We start from the raw sequence: 18,457 nt of genomic DNA, 5'->3' as shown, positions 1-18,457 counted from the left end.
AGTACTTATGAATATGGGTTTATAAGTTACTTTATTATGCTTTGGTCATAGATGAAGATATTGGATATCTGTGAAATTAATAGGTTGTCCAGAGAAACACAGAAACCCACAGTCACCAATAAGCACAGAAATCTGTACTGTGTTTCTTATCTGTCCATACACAGAACCCACATTTATTAGCTTACTTGGTTCTTTGCATGTGGTATTGGCACATATATTTTATATTCTAAAAATTTTGTATTTGAGGTAATTTTCATTTTGTGTAAAAACATTAAATATACAAAAACAATGCCTGATTACCCAAATTTTATAAAAAATAATTAATAAATGGCATCAGTCAATGACTTTTATCTTTACAGAACTATTTTTTATATTGCAGAAGCTTCTTAACAGTACTATAAAATTTTAGTGAGTAAGTAGGACAGTATTTTAGGGTTGGAGAAATTTTAAAATAACTGTTTTTTTTTTCTTTTTTTCTATGTAGAACAGAAGTACAAGTTAAACTAAAAAAGAATAGTTTTTAGAGAATTTCATAAACACATACAATGATTTTTAATAAAATTCATATTCCACTCCTCCCTCTAACTCCTCTTGTATCCACCCATCCCTCCCATCTTCATGTCTTTGTCCTTGCCATCATCTACCTCTTCTTCCTCCTCCTCTTCCATCTTGCTCCTCTCTTCTTCTCTTTCTTTACGGCTCATTGACCTTATTTTCTGCTGGCAATATAATCAGGAGTGTAGTCCATGTCCTGTAGCATAGTCGACCTACCAGAAGCCACATATTTAAATAACAAAACAAAAGCAAAACTTAATTTCTTCCTTCAGAAGCCATTAACTGTCCAAAGTTTCTCAGCTATGGTTGGGGGCTTAAGAGGTCCTCTACCATCCATGCATGGGTATTTATTTGTTTGATCTTTAACAGGTTTTGAGCAGGTAAACACAGAACACAGTTGCTGAGGCAATGAGTACAGTCCTTTCATGTAGAGAAGACATTGTTTCACCCTGGGTTTTTTGTTTGTTTGTTTTTGGATTTTTGAGACAGGGTTTCTCTCTGTAATTTTGGCTGTCCTGGACCTTGCTTTGTAGACCAGGCTGTCCTTGAACTCACAGAGACCTGCCTGTCTCTGCCTCCCAAGTGCTGAGATTAAAGGCATGTACTACCAAGACCCAGCTTTGACCTTGATTTTTATTGTCCCTGTCCTTGCATTTGTACATTATTCTCACCCTTTTTTTCAAGATGGTCCCTGAGTCTTGGGGGAAGAGGGTATCAGATAGATGTCTCATTTATGGATGAAAACTCCACAGTCACTTATTCACTTCACTTTGATCAGTTGTGAGTTTCTATCCTCCACTGCATGAGGAAACTTCACTGATGAGATCTGAGAGCTGTCTAATCTACATGTATAGAAATAATGAAATGATAGTATGCAGACTGCTGCATTATACTATGTAAGTGTGATTAAATAATAGCAGTCAGTTCACCCTTGGAAAATGTGAGCTCCCCAGCCATGAGTTATCTGCCAGATTTATAGTGCTGTGTATGTATTTCTTCCTGTAGAGTAGACAATAAATCCAATCAGAATGCAATAGTTAACCCCATAGCATCCATGCCATTATTATAACCATGGGTCTACCTTTCCATGCCAGTCATTGCTGTAACTTGTATATTTTGAAGAGGGGTAAATTTATTGACAACTTTTCTCCTACAGTTGTCTGCCTAGCAATTTTTTTTTTTTTTTTTTTTTTTACTGTTAAAGCTAGCCACTAAAGCGGAAGATTCATGGTCAGTACCAGCTTGATTTCTCCATTTCCTATTACCAAAGTCATGTGGTTTCTTTAGCAGCTATAAGGATGTTTAAAAAACAGATGGAAACCTACTATTTTATATATATATATATATATATATATATATATATATATATATAAAATATATTTTATAACCATCATGAATATATATGTATATATATTATACACACACACACACACACACACACACACACACACACACACACACACATATGATTTTAATTGGAGTAACCCCACACAGAGGACAAAACTCCTCCCATAAGCATACTTTATCAAATGAAAAGCCCAGCTCCAGGAATGAGATGCTCCCCTTGGACTGTTGGTCAGAGGTGTGGCAAAGACCATCCCCAAATGCAAGTTATTGCTGTTGCTTTTGGTTGTCCAAAAGAACAGGATGATATAAATTAATACTTTAAATGGTAAAACCTTTTAAATTTTAACCAAAATGTGATAAATTGAAGATTATTTAGATTTACAAAAATGTTCTTCTGTTATCTCTTATTTATTATTCCCTAAAATATATGATATGTTTGACAATAATATGAAAATATTTGGAATTGTATAATTAGAAACAAACTTTTTGTTGAAGAAATGTGTTTGGAAATTTCCCATTTCTGGCACTATGAAGGAATGAAATGTATGGAAATAAAGTAGTAAATAATAGAAAAAATAGAGGATGCTGAACCCTTCTGTGTGGCATTACTAATTTTCACAATCTCCTTTCCTTAAAAATGAAGGAGGAAGTATATGCAGAGCTGATGAGTTCCTGTGTAATAACTCCTTATGCAAGCTCCATTTCTGGGTTTGTGATGGAGAAGATGACTGTGGAGACAACTCTGATGAAGCCCCTGATATGTGTGGTATGGTCTCTCATGCGGCTCGCATTGAGCTCTCGTTTTGTAATCTTACAATCTGAAAGGTATGAAGAAAGTGTTGAGCTGATCTACAGATGCCATATCCTTGGGGTCAGGTAGATATAGTATACCATCAGATACATATTCTGGCCAGGTAAAAAAGAGATCATGCTGTTAGAAGTGAATGACTGTAGGCAACCCACTAACATCTGATCTGTCATGTCAGCACTATTCATGACATAGAGTGTGCACTGCTTAGGATTTGATTACAGCAGATGGACATTTGAATTGAGTGAGGTACGTTTAAATTTTGGCTCCACCTCAATGGGTGTTTTAGGATGAGAAAATTTTAATAGTAAGTGTAAATAATATGAATATGCAAATGACATAATACCAGAGGTAAAAACTTACTGCGGAGACTTCAGAAATCAATGCATAATATACACAAAATCACGTTAGTCATTCAGCGTTGATCCTTAAAAACTGCAAAACAACAGCAAACAAACAAAATAAACAAGTAACAGCAACAACCTCCAAACAACAACAACCCCTCAAACAACAACAACCTCCCCCAAACATACTTTATGTACAAGTTACTCTTGACTAATGTTTTCAGGGTATGTACAATGAAAAAAAAAAAACTATAAAATCTGAGATCATAAACATAAATATTTTCTTGTATTTTTATAAGCTTCATTCTTATTATTCTTTTGTAATCTAATCTCAACAAGAAAGAATGGTCTAGCTTTAATAAAAAAAATACTTCTATATCAGATATCATTAAATAGTACCTGAAATGGTTGAAGGGGGGTGTAGCATGGGTGTGTGTATTTTTTAAATTTCATGTTAGCAAGACAAATAAAGTAATGCTTTTTCATAAATGATGACATTTACCTACTAGTTTTAACACTGAGGGTAAAATACAAGGAGGTAGATTTATTTTGTAAATGATTTCAAGGGGAAAAAGTCTTTTAGAAAATATTTTTCTGTGGGTAAAACTGATGTATGATATGACAAGGTTTTCTTTGCATAATGCCAAAAGAACAGACTCTAGAGCATCACCTGAGTCATAATTATATATATATATGTATGTATATATATAGTGCATGTATATACAGATCACCAGATAATATACATATATACATATGTATATCATAATGTACCAAAAATATAAGACCTTCTCTACCCTGATCAACTCAGAATCTCTTAATATTCAATAAACCATATTTTCCCTTTTCATTTATATTCCACTTGATCATGAAAACAGTGAGAGGAACTGGGAATAACTAGTTATTAAATAACCATACTGTAGAGCTACACCCTCCTGGGCCATTTCTTGTGTTGGGAAAGGCTTCTGAAGGGAATTCCACACAGTAGAGTTGGAAAAATACTGTAAAATCTGAGTGTCTGGGCTGTCATGCACTCCTGTCTCCCATCAGTATAAACATTAAGTAGAGCTATTCAAGTCATAGGATCTTCTACATCATTGGAGATAAAACAAACAAACAAACAAACACCAAAGCTTCTTTCTTTGAGAATACCTCACATGCTCATTTAATAATTCACAATACTTTCTACATATTATTTTGAAAAGTGACAGAAATAAGTTAAAGGTATATGAGTGAATTGTTTTTCTGTTACTGTGATAAAACACTGTGATTAAAAGCAACTTAGAGCAGAAAATAATTATTTTATTATGAAGATTTACAAAAGCATGCAACAAAAATTTTTGTTCAATCTTGGAATAAGGGAAGTAACATTTTCATCTCAGTCTGAGTGATGTATAACTGGGACCAGGCGCAAGAAAATAATAAGAATTAAAAATGAACAACAACAACAAAAAAAACCCAAACCAAAACAAACAATGCTGGAGAGTGGAATTACATGTAAAAGCCCAGATACAGAGCAAACCATAGTTTAGTGGAGAAATTGGAACACTCATGTTCCTCTACAGCTCAAAATTACCAATGCCTAAGCAGTGGTAAGACTCACAAATAATATTGTAGCATGCTAGGTAATAGTTTTGATTATGATCATAAATACATGTGATAAAATAACTATTGACTGATTTGACATTGATGTAAGTAAAAAATTATGATCAAGTAAGTTAAGTTCTCCACTGGGTTGATTTGAATATGAGAGAGGAAGGTATGAAGTACACAGAGCTTCTGTTTCCACATGCAAATGGAAGTAGAATTTAGAAAAACAACAGCAAAGACTGGAATTCAATTTGGCAATGCATTTGCTGAGATATTCGAGCATAAATTGGACATTTAGTTCCAATATTTAAAGAAAGAGGTTATTCTACTTGTGTAAATGTCACAGGGGGGATAAATGTAACAAATATTTGAATGAGATTATACTGAATGAAGTAAATTATACGAATAAGAAGAGTAGGGAAGAATGTTGAATGACACTAAATATTGAAAAGAGTGTGAGATGTCAGAAGAGTTAGTTGGACAATCATAACAAGATTATAAAAACTAAAAATTAAGGAGGATGGCACATGACATAGAATCTAAGAGTGCCCTTCAAAAAGAAGTGATGGTTTTTGAGATGTAAAAATAAATTCCAGGTCAGGAGGAAAACTATTTTAAAAATGTAAATAAATAATTTTCAATGTTATTACTTTTTCCTCTTTTATTAAAAATGGATTCTTTTCTCAAAGAATATATCCTGATTACAGTTTCCCTTCCTTTTACTCCTGCCAGTTCCTTCCCAACCTCTCCCATCGGGATCCACTTGCTTTCTGTCTCTCATTAGAAAAGAACAGCCTTCTAAGAGATAAAAGTCAAACATAACAAAATGAAATATAAGATAAAACAAAAACCATTACAAACAAGCTGGACAGGGCAACCATCAGAATGAAAAGACCCCAAGCGAAGGCACAAAAATCAGAGACCCATTAATCCACACCCAAAGGAGTCCAATAAAAATACTGAACTGTGTAATATGTCCACAAAGGATCTGGTGCAGACCTATGTAGTCCCCATGCTTGCTGCTTCAGTCTCTGTGAGTTCATATAAGCTTTGCTCAGTTGATTTAGAGGGCCTTGTTCTCTTGGTGTCCTGAATTCCCTCTGGCTCTTATACTCTTTCCACTCCTCTTCCTCAGGTTTCCTGAGGTCTGGGGTGAGGTATTTAATGGAGATGTCCCATTTGGAATTGTGTGCTCCTAGATGTCCCCCACCCCCTCTTTCTCTCTCTTGATCTCTAATGTCTGGTTGTTCGTCACTGTATTTGTTCCTGTGTGCTAAAAGAGGAAGCTTCTCTGATGATGGCAGAATAAGACATTATCTAAGATCTATGAGTATAGCAAACTATCATTAGACGTCATTATATTTTTATTTTTTTAAAGACCACTACTAACTGGATTTACCCTAGGTCTCTGAGCTATCTAGTCTCTGGTCCTTAGTTACCCAAGCAGTCTCAGGTCACTAAGGATGTTAAATTAGTTGTTGGCTCATGTGTAGAGGCAAGTAGATCTGTAAAGATTTCAACAATGCAACCACAGAAGAGCCAACAGCTCATTACCTGCCCTCTCTTATTTTACCTCTTCCTTATTAACTCCCTGCCTTCTCTACTCATCTCTTTCTGAGATCCATGACATTTGGTTTAATTTTATGATCCATTTAGTTTAAGCAGCACAATCTGTGTGCTCACCAGATGGGAACTATCTATTGGAGCCTGGGGAAGTTACCAATGGCACATAAATGAAAGCATTGCATCCCCTTCTCCATTAAAATGACAGTAGCAAATAATTCAGTGGTGAAGGGTGGAGCCATCTTGACAATCCTCTAATCTTGCCTGACTACTGACCAGCTTCTTCTTGTTCAGACCCAGGGAAGGCATCTATCATTGCTGTGAGTTCATGATTATAATGGCTTGTCCGGAAGGTGACATTTCACATCCATTACTCATATTTTCTGGTTCTTATATTTTTTTCTTCCTCTTCTTTTTAATGTTCCATGAGCTTTATAGAAAATTATGTAAGTGTCTTGTTTAAGGCTGAGTGCTGTGGGATGGTCTTTCTGTATGCTGTGAATATGTGTTGCTACCATTAGTTAATAAAGAAGTTTCATTTGACTCAGTTTTTGTGGGTCTAGAATCCTTTTTTAAGCTTTTGTCAGGTTTTATGCAGAAATCCTGGCCCCACATTGGAATGCCAATGTAGTGGGAAGTTTTCCTGTGTCCCATAGCTGCTTAGTCCCAAATAAACACACAGAGGCTTATTATTAACTACAAACTGTTGATTTATGGCTCAGGCTTATTGCTAGCTAGCTCTGACATCTTGAATTAACCAATTTCTATTAATCTATGTTCTGCCATGTGGCCGTAGCATTACTGGTCTGATGGCATCTTGTTCCTTGGGCAGTTGGATGGTGTCTGTTTCAACTTTGCCTCTCTTCTCCCTGTATCTCTCTTTGATTTCCTACCTGGCTATAAACTGTCTTACTATAGGCCAAAGCAGCTTCTTTATTAACCAATGGTAGCAACACATATTCATACAGCAACATACAGAAAGACTATCCCACAGCAGCAGAGCACTTGCCCACCACTTATTCTTTACACTTTGTGTAGGTACAAGCCTTTACACCCACTGTCATTTATTACACAGAGAGGCTTCTCTGATTAAGGTTGAGGAGAGTATTTTTTGATGGGCACAAATATATATGTCTAGAAGGCAGATTGGCACTGAGTCAGTTTAGGTAAATGCCCCTGCCAATGAGCTTTTATTCAGGTTTATGGTGCCTAGCATGGATTCCCTTGTGTGACACTCTTCCTGGGGAGACATGATCAGTTTACTCACTCCAGATAGGGAACTAACAACAGAAATAAAGTAAGAACACCACAAAAGTGTAACTTAGAGAACAGTCAAGTTTTATTCACTTTACAGAAGAATGGGTGAGGGGTTACTTATAAGAGGCAGGAATGACTCAAAGACAGCTATGTCACCAAAAGCCTACCTCAACAATGGGTAATACAAACACTAAAAACCTAGAACTCACAGCACATTTACAGGCAGCTTGATAAATTGAAGAGTGTTTGTTCCAGGCATTTCATTTTGTTTGAGCTTCTTCTGGGCAATTCAGCTGGACTCTTCTTCTTCTAGCTTATTTGTCTGTTTTAGACTTCCTTCATGCAGTCTGAATTGTCTGAGAGTATGCAGGCACTGTGGATGGTCTCTGTCTCTTCCAGGTGGTTTGGCTATTTAGCTCCCCTTCTAGGAAGGTTAGCTTCTCAAAGAGTCTCTTTCAGCAGGCATTACCACTTGCAAATGCTTGGAGGAAGGAGCCTAGTGAATCTGGTCAGTTTCAGGGATTTTCTCAATCTCTTAAGTTGTTTACTTCCTAATCTTTAAGATCTTTCATACAGAATGAAATGTTTTACCTCTATTTAGCTCACTTGGTGTCTTAAAAAGCTTCCCTGTGAGCTTCCTTGTTTGATGTAATGTATTATTACCTCCTTTACAACACCCTGCATTTTAGTGTGCTTCCATACAAAAATGAATGTGTTATCTTAAAGGAAATAACTACACAGCATTGCTCATGTGGGGTGGGGTTAAAATACAATCTGGGAATGATTGGTTATCTTCACAGCAGTAGTATCATTAATTCACAAGTGAGCACATCCTGCCTGGCAGTTCAGATTCATAGCTTATGAAGATTTTAGAAACCTTCTTGTTCTCCCCTAGAAGACTGCATAGCATCTCTTGAACTGTGAAAACTCTCTGGCAGAGAAGAAGCTTCCATCTTAGCTCCAGCTTGATTCTCTTTAGCAGGCAACAAAAATATATGATGGTCTCAGTAACAAGATTTAGTCACCTCCTTGTGGTGGAGAATAAGAACAATGGAAAGAAGTTTTTGTTTGTTTGTTTGGAGGATCTCTGGGGTCCTCCTAACCAACATCTCATGAACAAGTATCCCATCACTGGCACAGGGGATTTTGTTAGTATTCTGTGCCTTCAAGGAGTAACATTTTTCCAGTTTTGCATAGTACCTGACATTAGGTACCATATTTGCTTTTAGTCTTTTTTTAATGTACCAATACTGAAGATATGCCAATGAAATTCTGAAAGGTGTTAGGAAGCTACAATATCTTCAAACATGAAGCATGAAATTTAATTAAAGTAAGATATATTCATAACAGGTTAGGAAAGGAAAGAGTGTCATCTGAGTAAAACAGGATTTTATTAAATCAAGGACTTGTAAAAGAGTCACATGTGTCCAGGAGAAGACATGAATATATTGGTAGACTACTAAAAAAGATAAGACTTCAAGCTGTAGGAGTGATATGGACAAGATAATAAAAAGTCTATTAGGTCAGCCGGGCGGTGGTGGCGCACACCTTTAATCCCAGCACTCGGGAGGCAGAGCCAGGCGGATCTCTGTGAGTTCGAGGCCAGCCTGGGCTACCAAGTGAGTTCCAGGAAAGGCGCAAAGCTACACAGAGAAACCCTGTCTCGAAAAACCAAAAAAAAAAAAAAAAAAAAAGAAAAGAAAAAAAAGAAAAAAAAAGTCTATTAGGTCATGCAAAGTGTCTTAAATCATACATGGAAGGTGATAGATAACTCTGGAGGACGTAGAGAATAATGTGAGGCTGATAGTTACTCTGAGCATGGGAAATACATCTGAGGATATTTAAGATACAACCTTACAGAATATTTTAAAAACTGAGGCTTTTGTTATGGCAACTGTTATGGATTAAAAAGAAAATGACAAGTTTGGGGACAGTATCTACAATGTGTCATAACTAAATACAGTTATGAATTATTAACATTAAAGAATTTAGAATAATTCCCATTTTCTTGCTTTGATGTGCCAGTAACAAAATCATGGTAATAACCACAGCTCAAGTGTTAACTTGATGCAGTCAGAGGAAATTATTGGTGGATTAGTGAATTTGTTGAATTTAAAATACTTTAAGTAGATCATATTTCCAGCCAGTCTTGAGATCACAGGTCTAGGTGGAAAACTGGCACGATTTAGCATATAAGCACAAATAAATCAGTTAGTATAATTGAGAGCAACTATAGGAAGATTTCAAGAGGAAGCAATTCAGCACCAAGGACAGAGCACAGCATACTTCTACATATGTGTAATAATCAGAGAGATCTTCTGATTTAGGGACAGAATACTGTAGCGTGGGATAAATAAAATTTCCTGACTTTCAAAATCACACACTAAAATGAATAACAAAGATTGCCTCATAGACTTTACAAATCTAAATATGTGTTTAAACAGAGGGTGTTAAAGAACCCAGGTCAAAGGTTGATACTTTATCCTGCCATACATCCAGTGAGATCAGAACTGCAAATCAAACCACAAAGCTTGCTTCCTTCCTTACCCCATTTACAGTCTTCAACTGTGCACTCTTCTGTAATTAGTAACTTGTACAAAAAGGTTCTATATTTTTTTCTAGTATCAACATTAGCCATTTTGCAACTCAAGACAAAAGCCAAATTATCTGTTTAAAAGCAAAGTACATTCTTAATAAGAAAATTCACCTGAAAGAGTCACTTTGTTGTTTCTCTGTTATTGTTCTTGCAGTCAAATTTCTTTGCCCACCCACAAGGCCTCACAGATGCAGAAATGATAGAATCTGCCTGCAACTTGAGAAAATGTGCAATGGGATTAATGACTGCGGGGACAACTCAGATGAAGATCACTGCAGTGGTAAATCTGTTCAATTGGAAATATTGATTTAGGAACAAGTTGCAAGATAAGAGAATGAATTTAGCACTTAAAATTAAAGCAAAGAATTCCCTGTGGATATATGAAAGCCTTTTTCCAAGCACCAGAGTTTGAAATGGACATGTGAAAGTCACCCCCTAACATTTCATCTGCATAAAAAATGCTGCATGGCTTTATCTACAGCCTCCCACTAAGGCATTTCACTCAAGAAAAATATTAACATCATGAGAAAAACAACTTGGTTTAAAATAATTCCTTGTCAAAAATAGAAATGGAGGTGAAAAGATCTGCATAAAGTATGTGCAAATATACCTTTTCTTTAAAATTCTGAGATATAAAATGTTACTATATCAACAGTACATGTTCAATAAAGATAGCTCAAAGACCATACTGGGCCAAACCTCATTTAAGACTGTCTTTATCAGCTAAAAAGTCCTAATTGTTGAAAAAGTCATATCAAAAACATACTGCTGTAAATAACTAAAATGTATACATTTATAACAAGTTTAAATGGAGTCAACCTATAGCGGAAGTGGACAATACCCAAGTAGATATCATATGCTACCTAATAAAATCCCTAGTAACAGGAATGGGTTATATATGTTTTGAATTGTTGATCCATGAGTTCCCATAGACCCACTCCACACACACAAATTACATTTTATTGTCAATGCTGTGGGTTACACTCCACAACTTGATAGTGAGACAGTATTACTGAAGATATTACACACCTGAACTAGAAAATATGAAAAAGAATCTAGCTGGTTCTCAACTGGAAGCTGCCTTCCTACTAGAAAGCTTCCATAGTAGTGAATAGCACTATGAATACGGCCAAGAGAAACACTGATCATCAGCCAGTGCATAGATGTGAAACCTGAAACTACAATAATGTCCTCACTGACAAAATAAGATCATTGGTACAACAGTGGCACAAAGTTATGAGAGTAACATACCACTTTTTAGAATTAGACTCAAGGCTCAATTCACCAGATAGAACTCATTAATAATGAGAATAAGGCTATGGACCTTAGGGTGAAACCTGCTGACATCAGTGGGCTAAATACACATAGCAATAAATGACATACTGATTCACAGATCAGTGCATTTCTCAGTCCTCTCCAGAAATGTTTCTATTAGTCAGAGCTTAATACAGAAACCCACAACTAGTCAATGTGTAGAGAATAAAAGACTATGAAATGGTCAATCCAAAGTTGGGTGTGTATATCACACTTTCCCTCTCAAGGCAGAGATCTATGTGAAAGAGAGAACAGAAACATCATAAAAGGCAGAGGTGATGGATGACTTCAAGGAAACAATGTTTTCCAGACAATGAGGCATATGTGTATATTAACTCTCTGAAACCATGACAGCATGCATAAGTCCTACACAAGCTCAAGCCAGATAAAATCACAGCACAGATGGCTGCAGGGAGTGGAAGTCTCTTTCTGAGCCAACAGGCATTTCACAATTGGATAGCTGCTGGGAGAGGAAAAGTTCATTTTCTTCAATGAAGTTACGTTGGATATATCAACCACACCCTAGGGCAGGCTCCATGCTCAGGAATAGTTGGCCAAAACAAACTGGACATTTTCTTGTCTTTTATCTTGTTTTGTTATTTATTTGTTCATTTAAATAAGAGAGAGAGAGAGAATATGAAGTAGAGCAGGTAAATGGATGGAAAAGATCTGGGAGACGTTGCAGAGGGAATGAATATGATCAAAATATACTATATGAAATTCTCAAAGAATAAATAAAATGTGTATTATTTTAAAAATTTCTGCTTGGGATAGTATTCATACATTTTCTTATAAAAACTAGGTGTTGTTTAATATAGAAAATATTTTCATTTTTTCCAAATTCTAAAACTCTAAAAATTTGTTTGATTTAGGCCCTATAACTTAAAATTTAAGAGAGAAAGTCTGTTTTCATAGCATTTAGTACATTCTTGAATTGTGAGCTCAGTATGTTCAGTTTTATGGTATGTGTTGGGCAATATTATTTTAAGGTGTGTTACTTTTGTTTATGCTGCACATGTTTAACTCTTGAACCTGTGTTACTGTGCCTGTCAAACACCTGATGGTCTAATAAAGAACTGAATGGCCAATGGCAAGGAAGAAGAAAGGCTGGGCATGGCTGTCAGGCAGAGAGACTATATAGAAGGAGAAATGTGGGAGGGAGGAGAAGAAGTAGCCAGAGAAGAAGGAGGATTCCAGGGTCTAGCCACCCAGGTACATAGCAAGCCATGGCATAAGTGTAAGATTTACCGAAGTAAGAGAATGGAAACGCCCATAGGCAAAAGGTAGATGGGATAATTTAAAGTTAAGAAAAGCTGGCTAGAAACTAAGCCAAGCTAAGGCCAGGAATTCATAATTAAGAATAAGCGTCCTCGTGTGTGTGATTTATTTGGGAGCTGAGTGGCAGGCCCCCAAAAGGAGCCAAAAAATAAACAAACAACAGGTATGAAGCACTAACTAACCACTTAAGAGCTCAATATGTTCAGTTTTATGGTATGAAACACTAACTAACCACTTTCACAGTGACTGTGAGCTCAGTATGTTCAGTTTTATGGTATGAAACACTAACTAACCACTTTCTCAATGATTACACAGGTGAACAGTCATTCAGAGCCAAACCTTGTAAGAAGGATGAGTTAGCTTGCAGTAACAAAAAGTGCATCCCCATGGAGCTGCAGTGCGATGGGCTTGATGACTGTGGAGATGGTTCAGATGAACAAGGCTGCACAAAAAGTAAGTGGTTTCTATTATGAGAGTATAGAAAGGCAGATGTTCTAACATGAAATTATTGTACTCTTATTTGGAGACAACTCGTCATGTACTTTGCTGAAGTAACATTACTTGGAACATCACTTAGTTTTATGCCTATAAGATAGAACCGCTTGATTGCGCCATGAATATTTTTGTTAGAGTATATTTTATTTAACTGCAAAATTTTTGAGTATTAGTAAGGATGTATCATACTTATTTAGTTATAAAATTGCATTTTTTTTGAAATTTTATCAGTTGATGTAGTTTAGAGACAACATAGTGGGTTTTCCATAATAATACTCCTCTGGTTTATTTGCATTTAAAAATACATTCCTTAATGGAAGATAAAGTAATGAAATTGAAACTACTCTGCTAAAATTACAGGGAAGCCTTGCTTTGGTCTAATAGCACAATAACCCTGTTTTCCACTCAGATGTTGTTTTTTATTAGTGTGTCCTGACTAAAAATGGAATAAGGTGTGAATTTAGCCTTTTGGCTGGAGCAACATGTTAGCCCCTGATGAATTTATCTACAGGGAAATAGTAAAAAAATCTTGAAGACATTTCCAGGAATGGTTCTGGCTCTTAGAGAAAAATTATGGATGGGTAAATGTTGTTCTGATGATGGCCTTTCAGGAAAATCACTGACTCCTTACTCAGTTTTAGGAAGTAGTGTGGCTTGACAACAGCTGTCACAATACGAGTGTCAGCAGCTGTTCTCAGCTGTATTTAATGTAGTGAGTTCAATCTTTTTCTACCCTTTTTTTCTTTTTAAGAAAGGATGTTGTGGATGCACAGAAAACTAGCATCTGTAATAGGAGTTATCCATGTAATAAAAATATTATTTCAAATTAAAAAATCAACTCCCAGCTCAAAAACCAGAGTCATATTAGTTTTGATTCTACTGTCTTTTAAATCCTAGGTCTCAGTGAACACACCTGTGAAGACAATGGGAATCCATGTGGAGATGATGCATACTGTAATCAAGTAAAAACATCTGTTTTCTGTCGCTGCAAGCCTGGATTTCAGAGAAACATGAAAGGCAGACAGTGTGAAGGTAGTATACATTTCCTCAACAGCTTGTACTCAATTCCTTGGCTTATACAGATTCCCAAGGCTGCTAAGTTGTGAGGTGACAAGGGACTGATTTTCAGAAAAGCTATTTATATATGGGCTGCCATTTCACTTATGAGAGAAAGAGAGTCTCTGGGGTGATGAGCCTGTCTGTTTTCACAGCTAAGCTAACCATCCCTGAGACTACAAAGCTTCTCTGAACAAATTCACACCAGCAGGAATTTCATTTGTGTCATAGCAATTCTGTTTTGAAATGCAAATGATGAATTTATTGGTTAAGAACTACCGCAGTATTAGACTCATTTCATGAAGGAATATGTTTGAGAAGATCCATTTCTCTTGACAGTGGCATTTGTCATGCTGTGACAGATAATTTACTTTGAGAAACTTGTAAGCTTTTGTCCTAGCATCATATTTTAAACAATCTTTTATAATATGTCTTTAAAATTTCAAAGTCAGTGTCTAAATGACTTGTCAACTGGCTTGTGATCATATAAAAATTAGGCATGTAGTGAGAGAATATCAGAGTAGGTTATATGTAAATATAATTTACATCAGGTTCTACCCTATAGAGCCATGAAGTATACAACCAAATATATACATTTTTGCAATTTTTTCTGATATAACCATTTTTTAATCATGTTTACTTGTTGTTATAATTTGAGATAATCTCAGATATCTGTGTGGCATATTTATGATAAATAAATTTTTTGTCAATTTTATTAAGAATTTTGTTATATGTATGTATACATGAGCTTTTGTGAACACATGGAGGCTAAAGATTGACGTCATTCCTCTGTGACTCTCCTCCTTGTTTTGGTGAGATGAAATCTCCTACTGAACTTGAACTTCAGTCTTTGGTTAGATTGGTTGGCCAGCAAGCTCCAAGAATCCTCTTCTCCACGGGGTCTCCCTTTCCCCCATGCCGGGATTACAGGTGTAATTTATGTTGCCCTGCACTTTATGTGGAGCATGGGCATCTAAACTCAGGTCCTCAGCATGCCCATCTAGCACAGTATCCAATGAGCTATCTCCCCAGTCCCATAGCATTCTAAAACAATTTCTTTTTCTAGCACTTATCTCTTTAAATTTCTGGTTTAAAAATGACTTTACGTTTTTCGGGCAATATAAAAAAACTAATTCATTGCACTCACACAAGGAAGATGAAAGCTATATTTCTATACACTTTGATATGTCAGCTCGAGCAACATATTTCCTTATTACTATGTGACACTGAAAGTTGGCAAACTAAATTTTCTCTATTTTAATTAAAACCATTTTTTCTTTTCCTGACTATTTCTATCAATTATATGTAAATACATACACATATAGCAAAAGACTGGGGCTTCAGACTTAGTTTTGAAGGTATTAATTACCTAAAGACTCTGTAGTAGTCTCTGTTTCCAGTGTAAAGTATCTTACTAACTTTAGAAATTCTGTTCTAATATTTTCTCATTTTATTCTATTGCAAGAAAAATATAACCATAGCTATATTTGTCATTTCAAATATCCATGTTTTTACTATTTCTATACACCTCTGTTGCAGATGCAAGTCAATTTTGAACATTAATTAAATTGGCATCTACAATAAATACATTTTAAAGCAAAGAAAATAATTTCCATTTGATATTGAAGAGGAATAAGGCATTACCTAGATTTTTTAATTTAGTTTGTTAGGGTCCTTCACCAGCTTATATTTAAAAAAAAAAAAAAAGAGAACAAAAGTTGCTGTTTTGTTTTGAATTTAAAACACTTTATTCAAATAACCAAAATGAAGAAAGACCAGAGCATAGAAGAGAAACAGAAAGGCCTTAACAGATACTGGGTGCAGTCATGATGCATGTGTGGAATCAGAATGGTCACTTTAAAAGGTCAGGATCTTCAAGTTGTCCATGTTGGGTCAGTGGAGAGCTGAGAGCTTATCAGACTACACAAGTATAGCTTAGATTCTATATCAAAGGTAAGCTGTAAAAACAGCTGATTCTCTAAACAAAGCAGAAAAATCTACGGTAATTTGGATGATTAAGTGTTGATATGATACATTTTATTTATCCCGAATAATTTTCCCTGAAACAGGTAAATGCTCATTTTCTGTCTATATATTCAACCAGACACAGAAATTAGTTGGTACTACAATGCTTCCGGTGTCCTTGGGGAAGTGTCATAGCACAGGCAACAGAATGTGCAGAGTCTAAACTTCCACTGTGTCATCCGCACTTGGCATTGGGAATGGTTGTGTCTCACATTGAACCTGAATGCTGAACAAAATACAGTTGCCCTACTGTGCTAAACTTAAATTGAGTCAAGAATTTACCTTACAGTCTTATTACATAATCAGGGCAAATATACAAGATGTAGAAAGCAGAGGGATATATGTGAAATTGAAGGAGGAAAACACATGGTCAACGATCCATCTGACTTTGAGACTTAGTACTCAGCTCTTCTTATGCTCTTATTTCAGTGGCATGTTTCAAATCACAGATATCACTTCTTTAACTTACTGCTGACTTAGCTCCGTATATTTGCAGATGATTGTTCAGGGTTTCTATTTAGTTCTCATAATAGTCCCTATCTCGCAATGGTGAAGATGGATTGTGAGCTCTTCTCTTGTAGATCTCAATGAATGCCTGATGTTTGGTGTGTGCTCCCACCACTGTGTAAATACACAAGGATCATATAAATGTGTCTGTGACCAGAACTTTCAAGAAAAAAACAATAGCTGTATAGCAAAAGGTAAGGTAACTAAAAAGTCATTTCAATTCTGTCATGAATATCTTATGAGGAAAATTTTGTATATTGCATTTTAGCAAAAGATTCATTCTTAATAATATGAAATATTTATACATTAATGACAATAAATTTGGCTTTTTATTTTTATTTTAAATTGTGAAATACATTTCCATTTAATTAAAAATATCATTTCTTTTTCTGGAAACTTTCAAAGTCACCTTTCTAAGCTCTTTATAATAAATGCAGTAATTCACTGTGGCCTGCATTGCCCCACTGCTCAATATAGCACTAGATTTTAATTCCTTGTGTCTCTACCTTATTTTCTTAAATAGTCTAATTCAGAGTGATTTACAGAGAAAAAAGTGTTAAAAATACTTTGTGTTTAAAGCAGTTTATCAGTAGAATAAAACGTTTAAGTACTAGTCTGATGGTCTAAATACAGTATTTCCATTGATGGTTCTCTTTAAGTGAACGTAAGAAATGATTATACCACTGTATAACAGTGAAGCCATAAGGATTAGGATTATAAAGAGAGGACCTTATGTGTGGGACCTTTTAAAGTTTGAATATAAAATCTTATTTCTAAATTCATATTTTTTGACTTGCTGATACAGTTTTTTAAAAAAATTTTAAATGACAGGTATGGGTACTAGACTATTAAATATATAGAATTTATAGCCCATGTAGTTTTTAGAAAATTATATAGTTTTAATATTCTCAGCTACAGGGTATTATTAATAAGATGTAGCTACATGAGAAAACTGGTTCAGTGTCATGTATTGTGTGTGAGTGGTACTAGGTATACTTAAATCTACCACTACACTTTCCATGCTATGTGACCTGGAGGAAGTTGTTGAGGTCTTTGAGTCTCAGTTCTTCATTTATAAAATTAGAGTACTCATATCTATTTCCACTGTTTCTACAATAAATTAAAAAAAATAACATCATATACAAATGATAATACACATTGAGAAATATTTAGACTATTAAATGAGTTGCTGTATGTTATCAAATTGAGTGATGCCAACTTTGGAAGAAAATAACACAGTTTGATACACCATTTGTACATAAGTGTGATGAGTTCAACTATGTGTCAGCATACATTATTATTTCTATCATGGTTATTTGTAAGAACTATATACACAACTCAATTTCTGTAGATTTTAATCAATATTTTAATATCAGAATTCCCATTTGGTTTTAATGTTCAATCAGTATGAAAATAATATTAGTATATTATAGATATCAAAACTTAGGATTACTATCCCATTTGATAGGAAATAAATTTGAAATTACAAAACTTTAATATAATGAAGAGTGAAACCTGCTAAAATGATAATAAAACGGGTGAAATCTAGCTTAGTGATGGAGTTTTTACAAAGCCCTGGGTTAAATTCTCAGCCCTAAAAAAAAAATAAAATGAATAGTCTTCAATAGTAAGTTATATAAAGTTATACGGACAAATGAAAAAAATAACTTTTCCTGTCGTAATCTTAATTATTAGCCAGAAGTAACAACCATTCAGGTACATCCA

General features: G+C 35.1%; 1 protein-coding gene across 5 annotated transcripts in view; it reads left to right on the top strand.

The window, feature by feature from the left end:
* Positions 1–18,457, top strand: part of Lrp1b (LDL receptor related protein 1B) — a 1,950,932-nt gene that overhangs the window by 1,803,207 nt on the left and 129,268 nt on the right. For all 5 annotated transcript variants that reach the window (XM_052726598.1, XM_052726596.1, XM_052726595.1 and 2 more), the window contains 5 exons: positions 2,546–2,668; positions 10,212–10,337; positions 12,965–13,102; positions 14,042–14,176; positions 16,807–16,926. In XM_052726598.1, coding sequence (XP_052582558.1) covers positions 2,546–2,668; positions 10,212–10,337; positions 12,965–13,102; positions 14,042–14,176; positions 16,807–16,926 — 642 coding nt within the window. The remainder of the gene's footprint in view (positions 1–2,545; positions 2,669–10,211; positions 10,338–12,964; positions 13,103–14,041; positions 14,177–16,806; positions 16,927–18,457) is intronic.

Source organism: Peromyscus californicus, unplaced genomic scaffold (genome assembly GCF_007827085.1).
Source record: "Peromyscus californicus insignis strain IS unplaced genomic scaffold, ASM782708v3 Scaffold_7__1_contigs__length_154581171, whole genome shotgun sequence".
NCBI classification, from domain to species: domain Eukaryota; kingdom Metazoa; phylum Chordata; class Mammalia; order Rodentia; family Cricetidae; genus Peromyscus; species Peromyscus californicus.
Note: the sequence above shows the minus strand (reverse complement) of the source record. Positions and strands in the feature narration are given on the sequence as shown.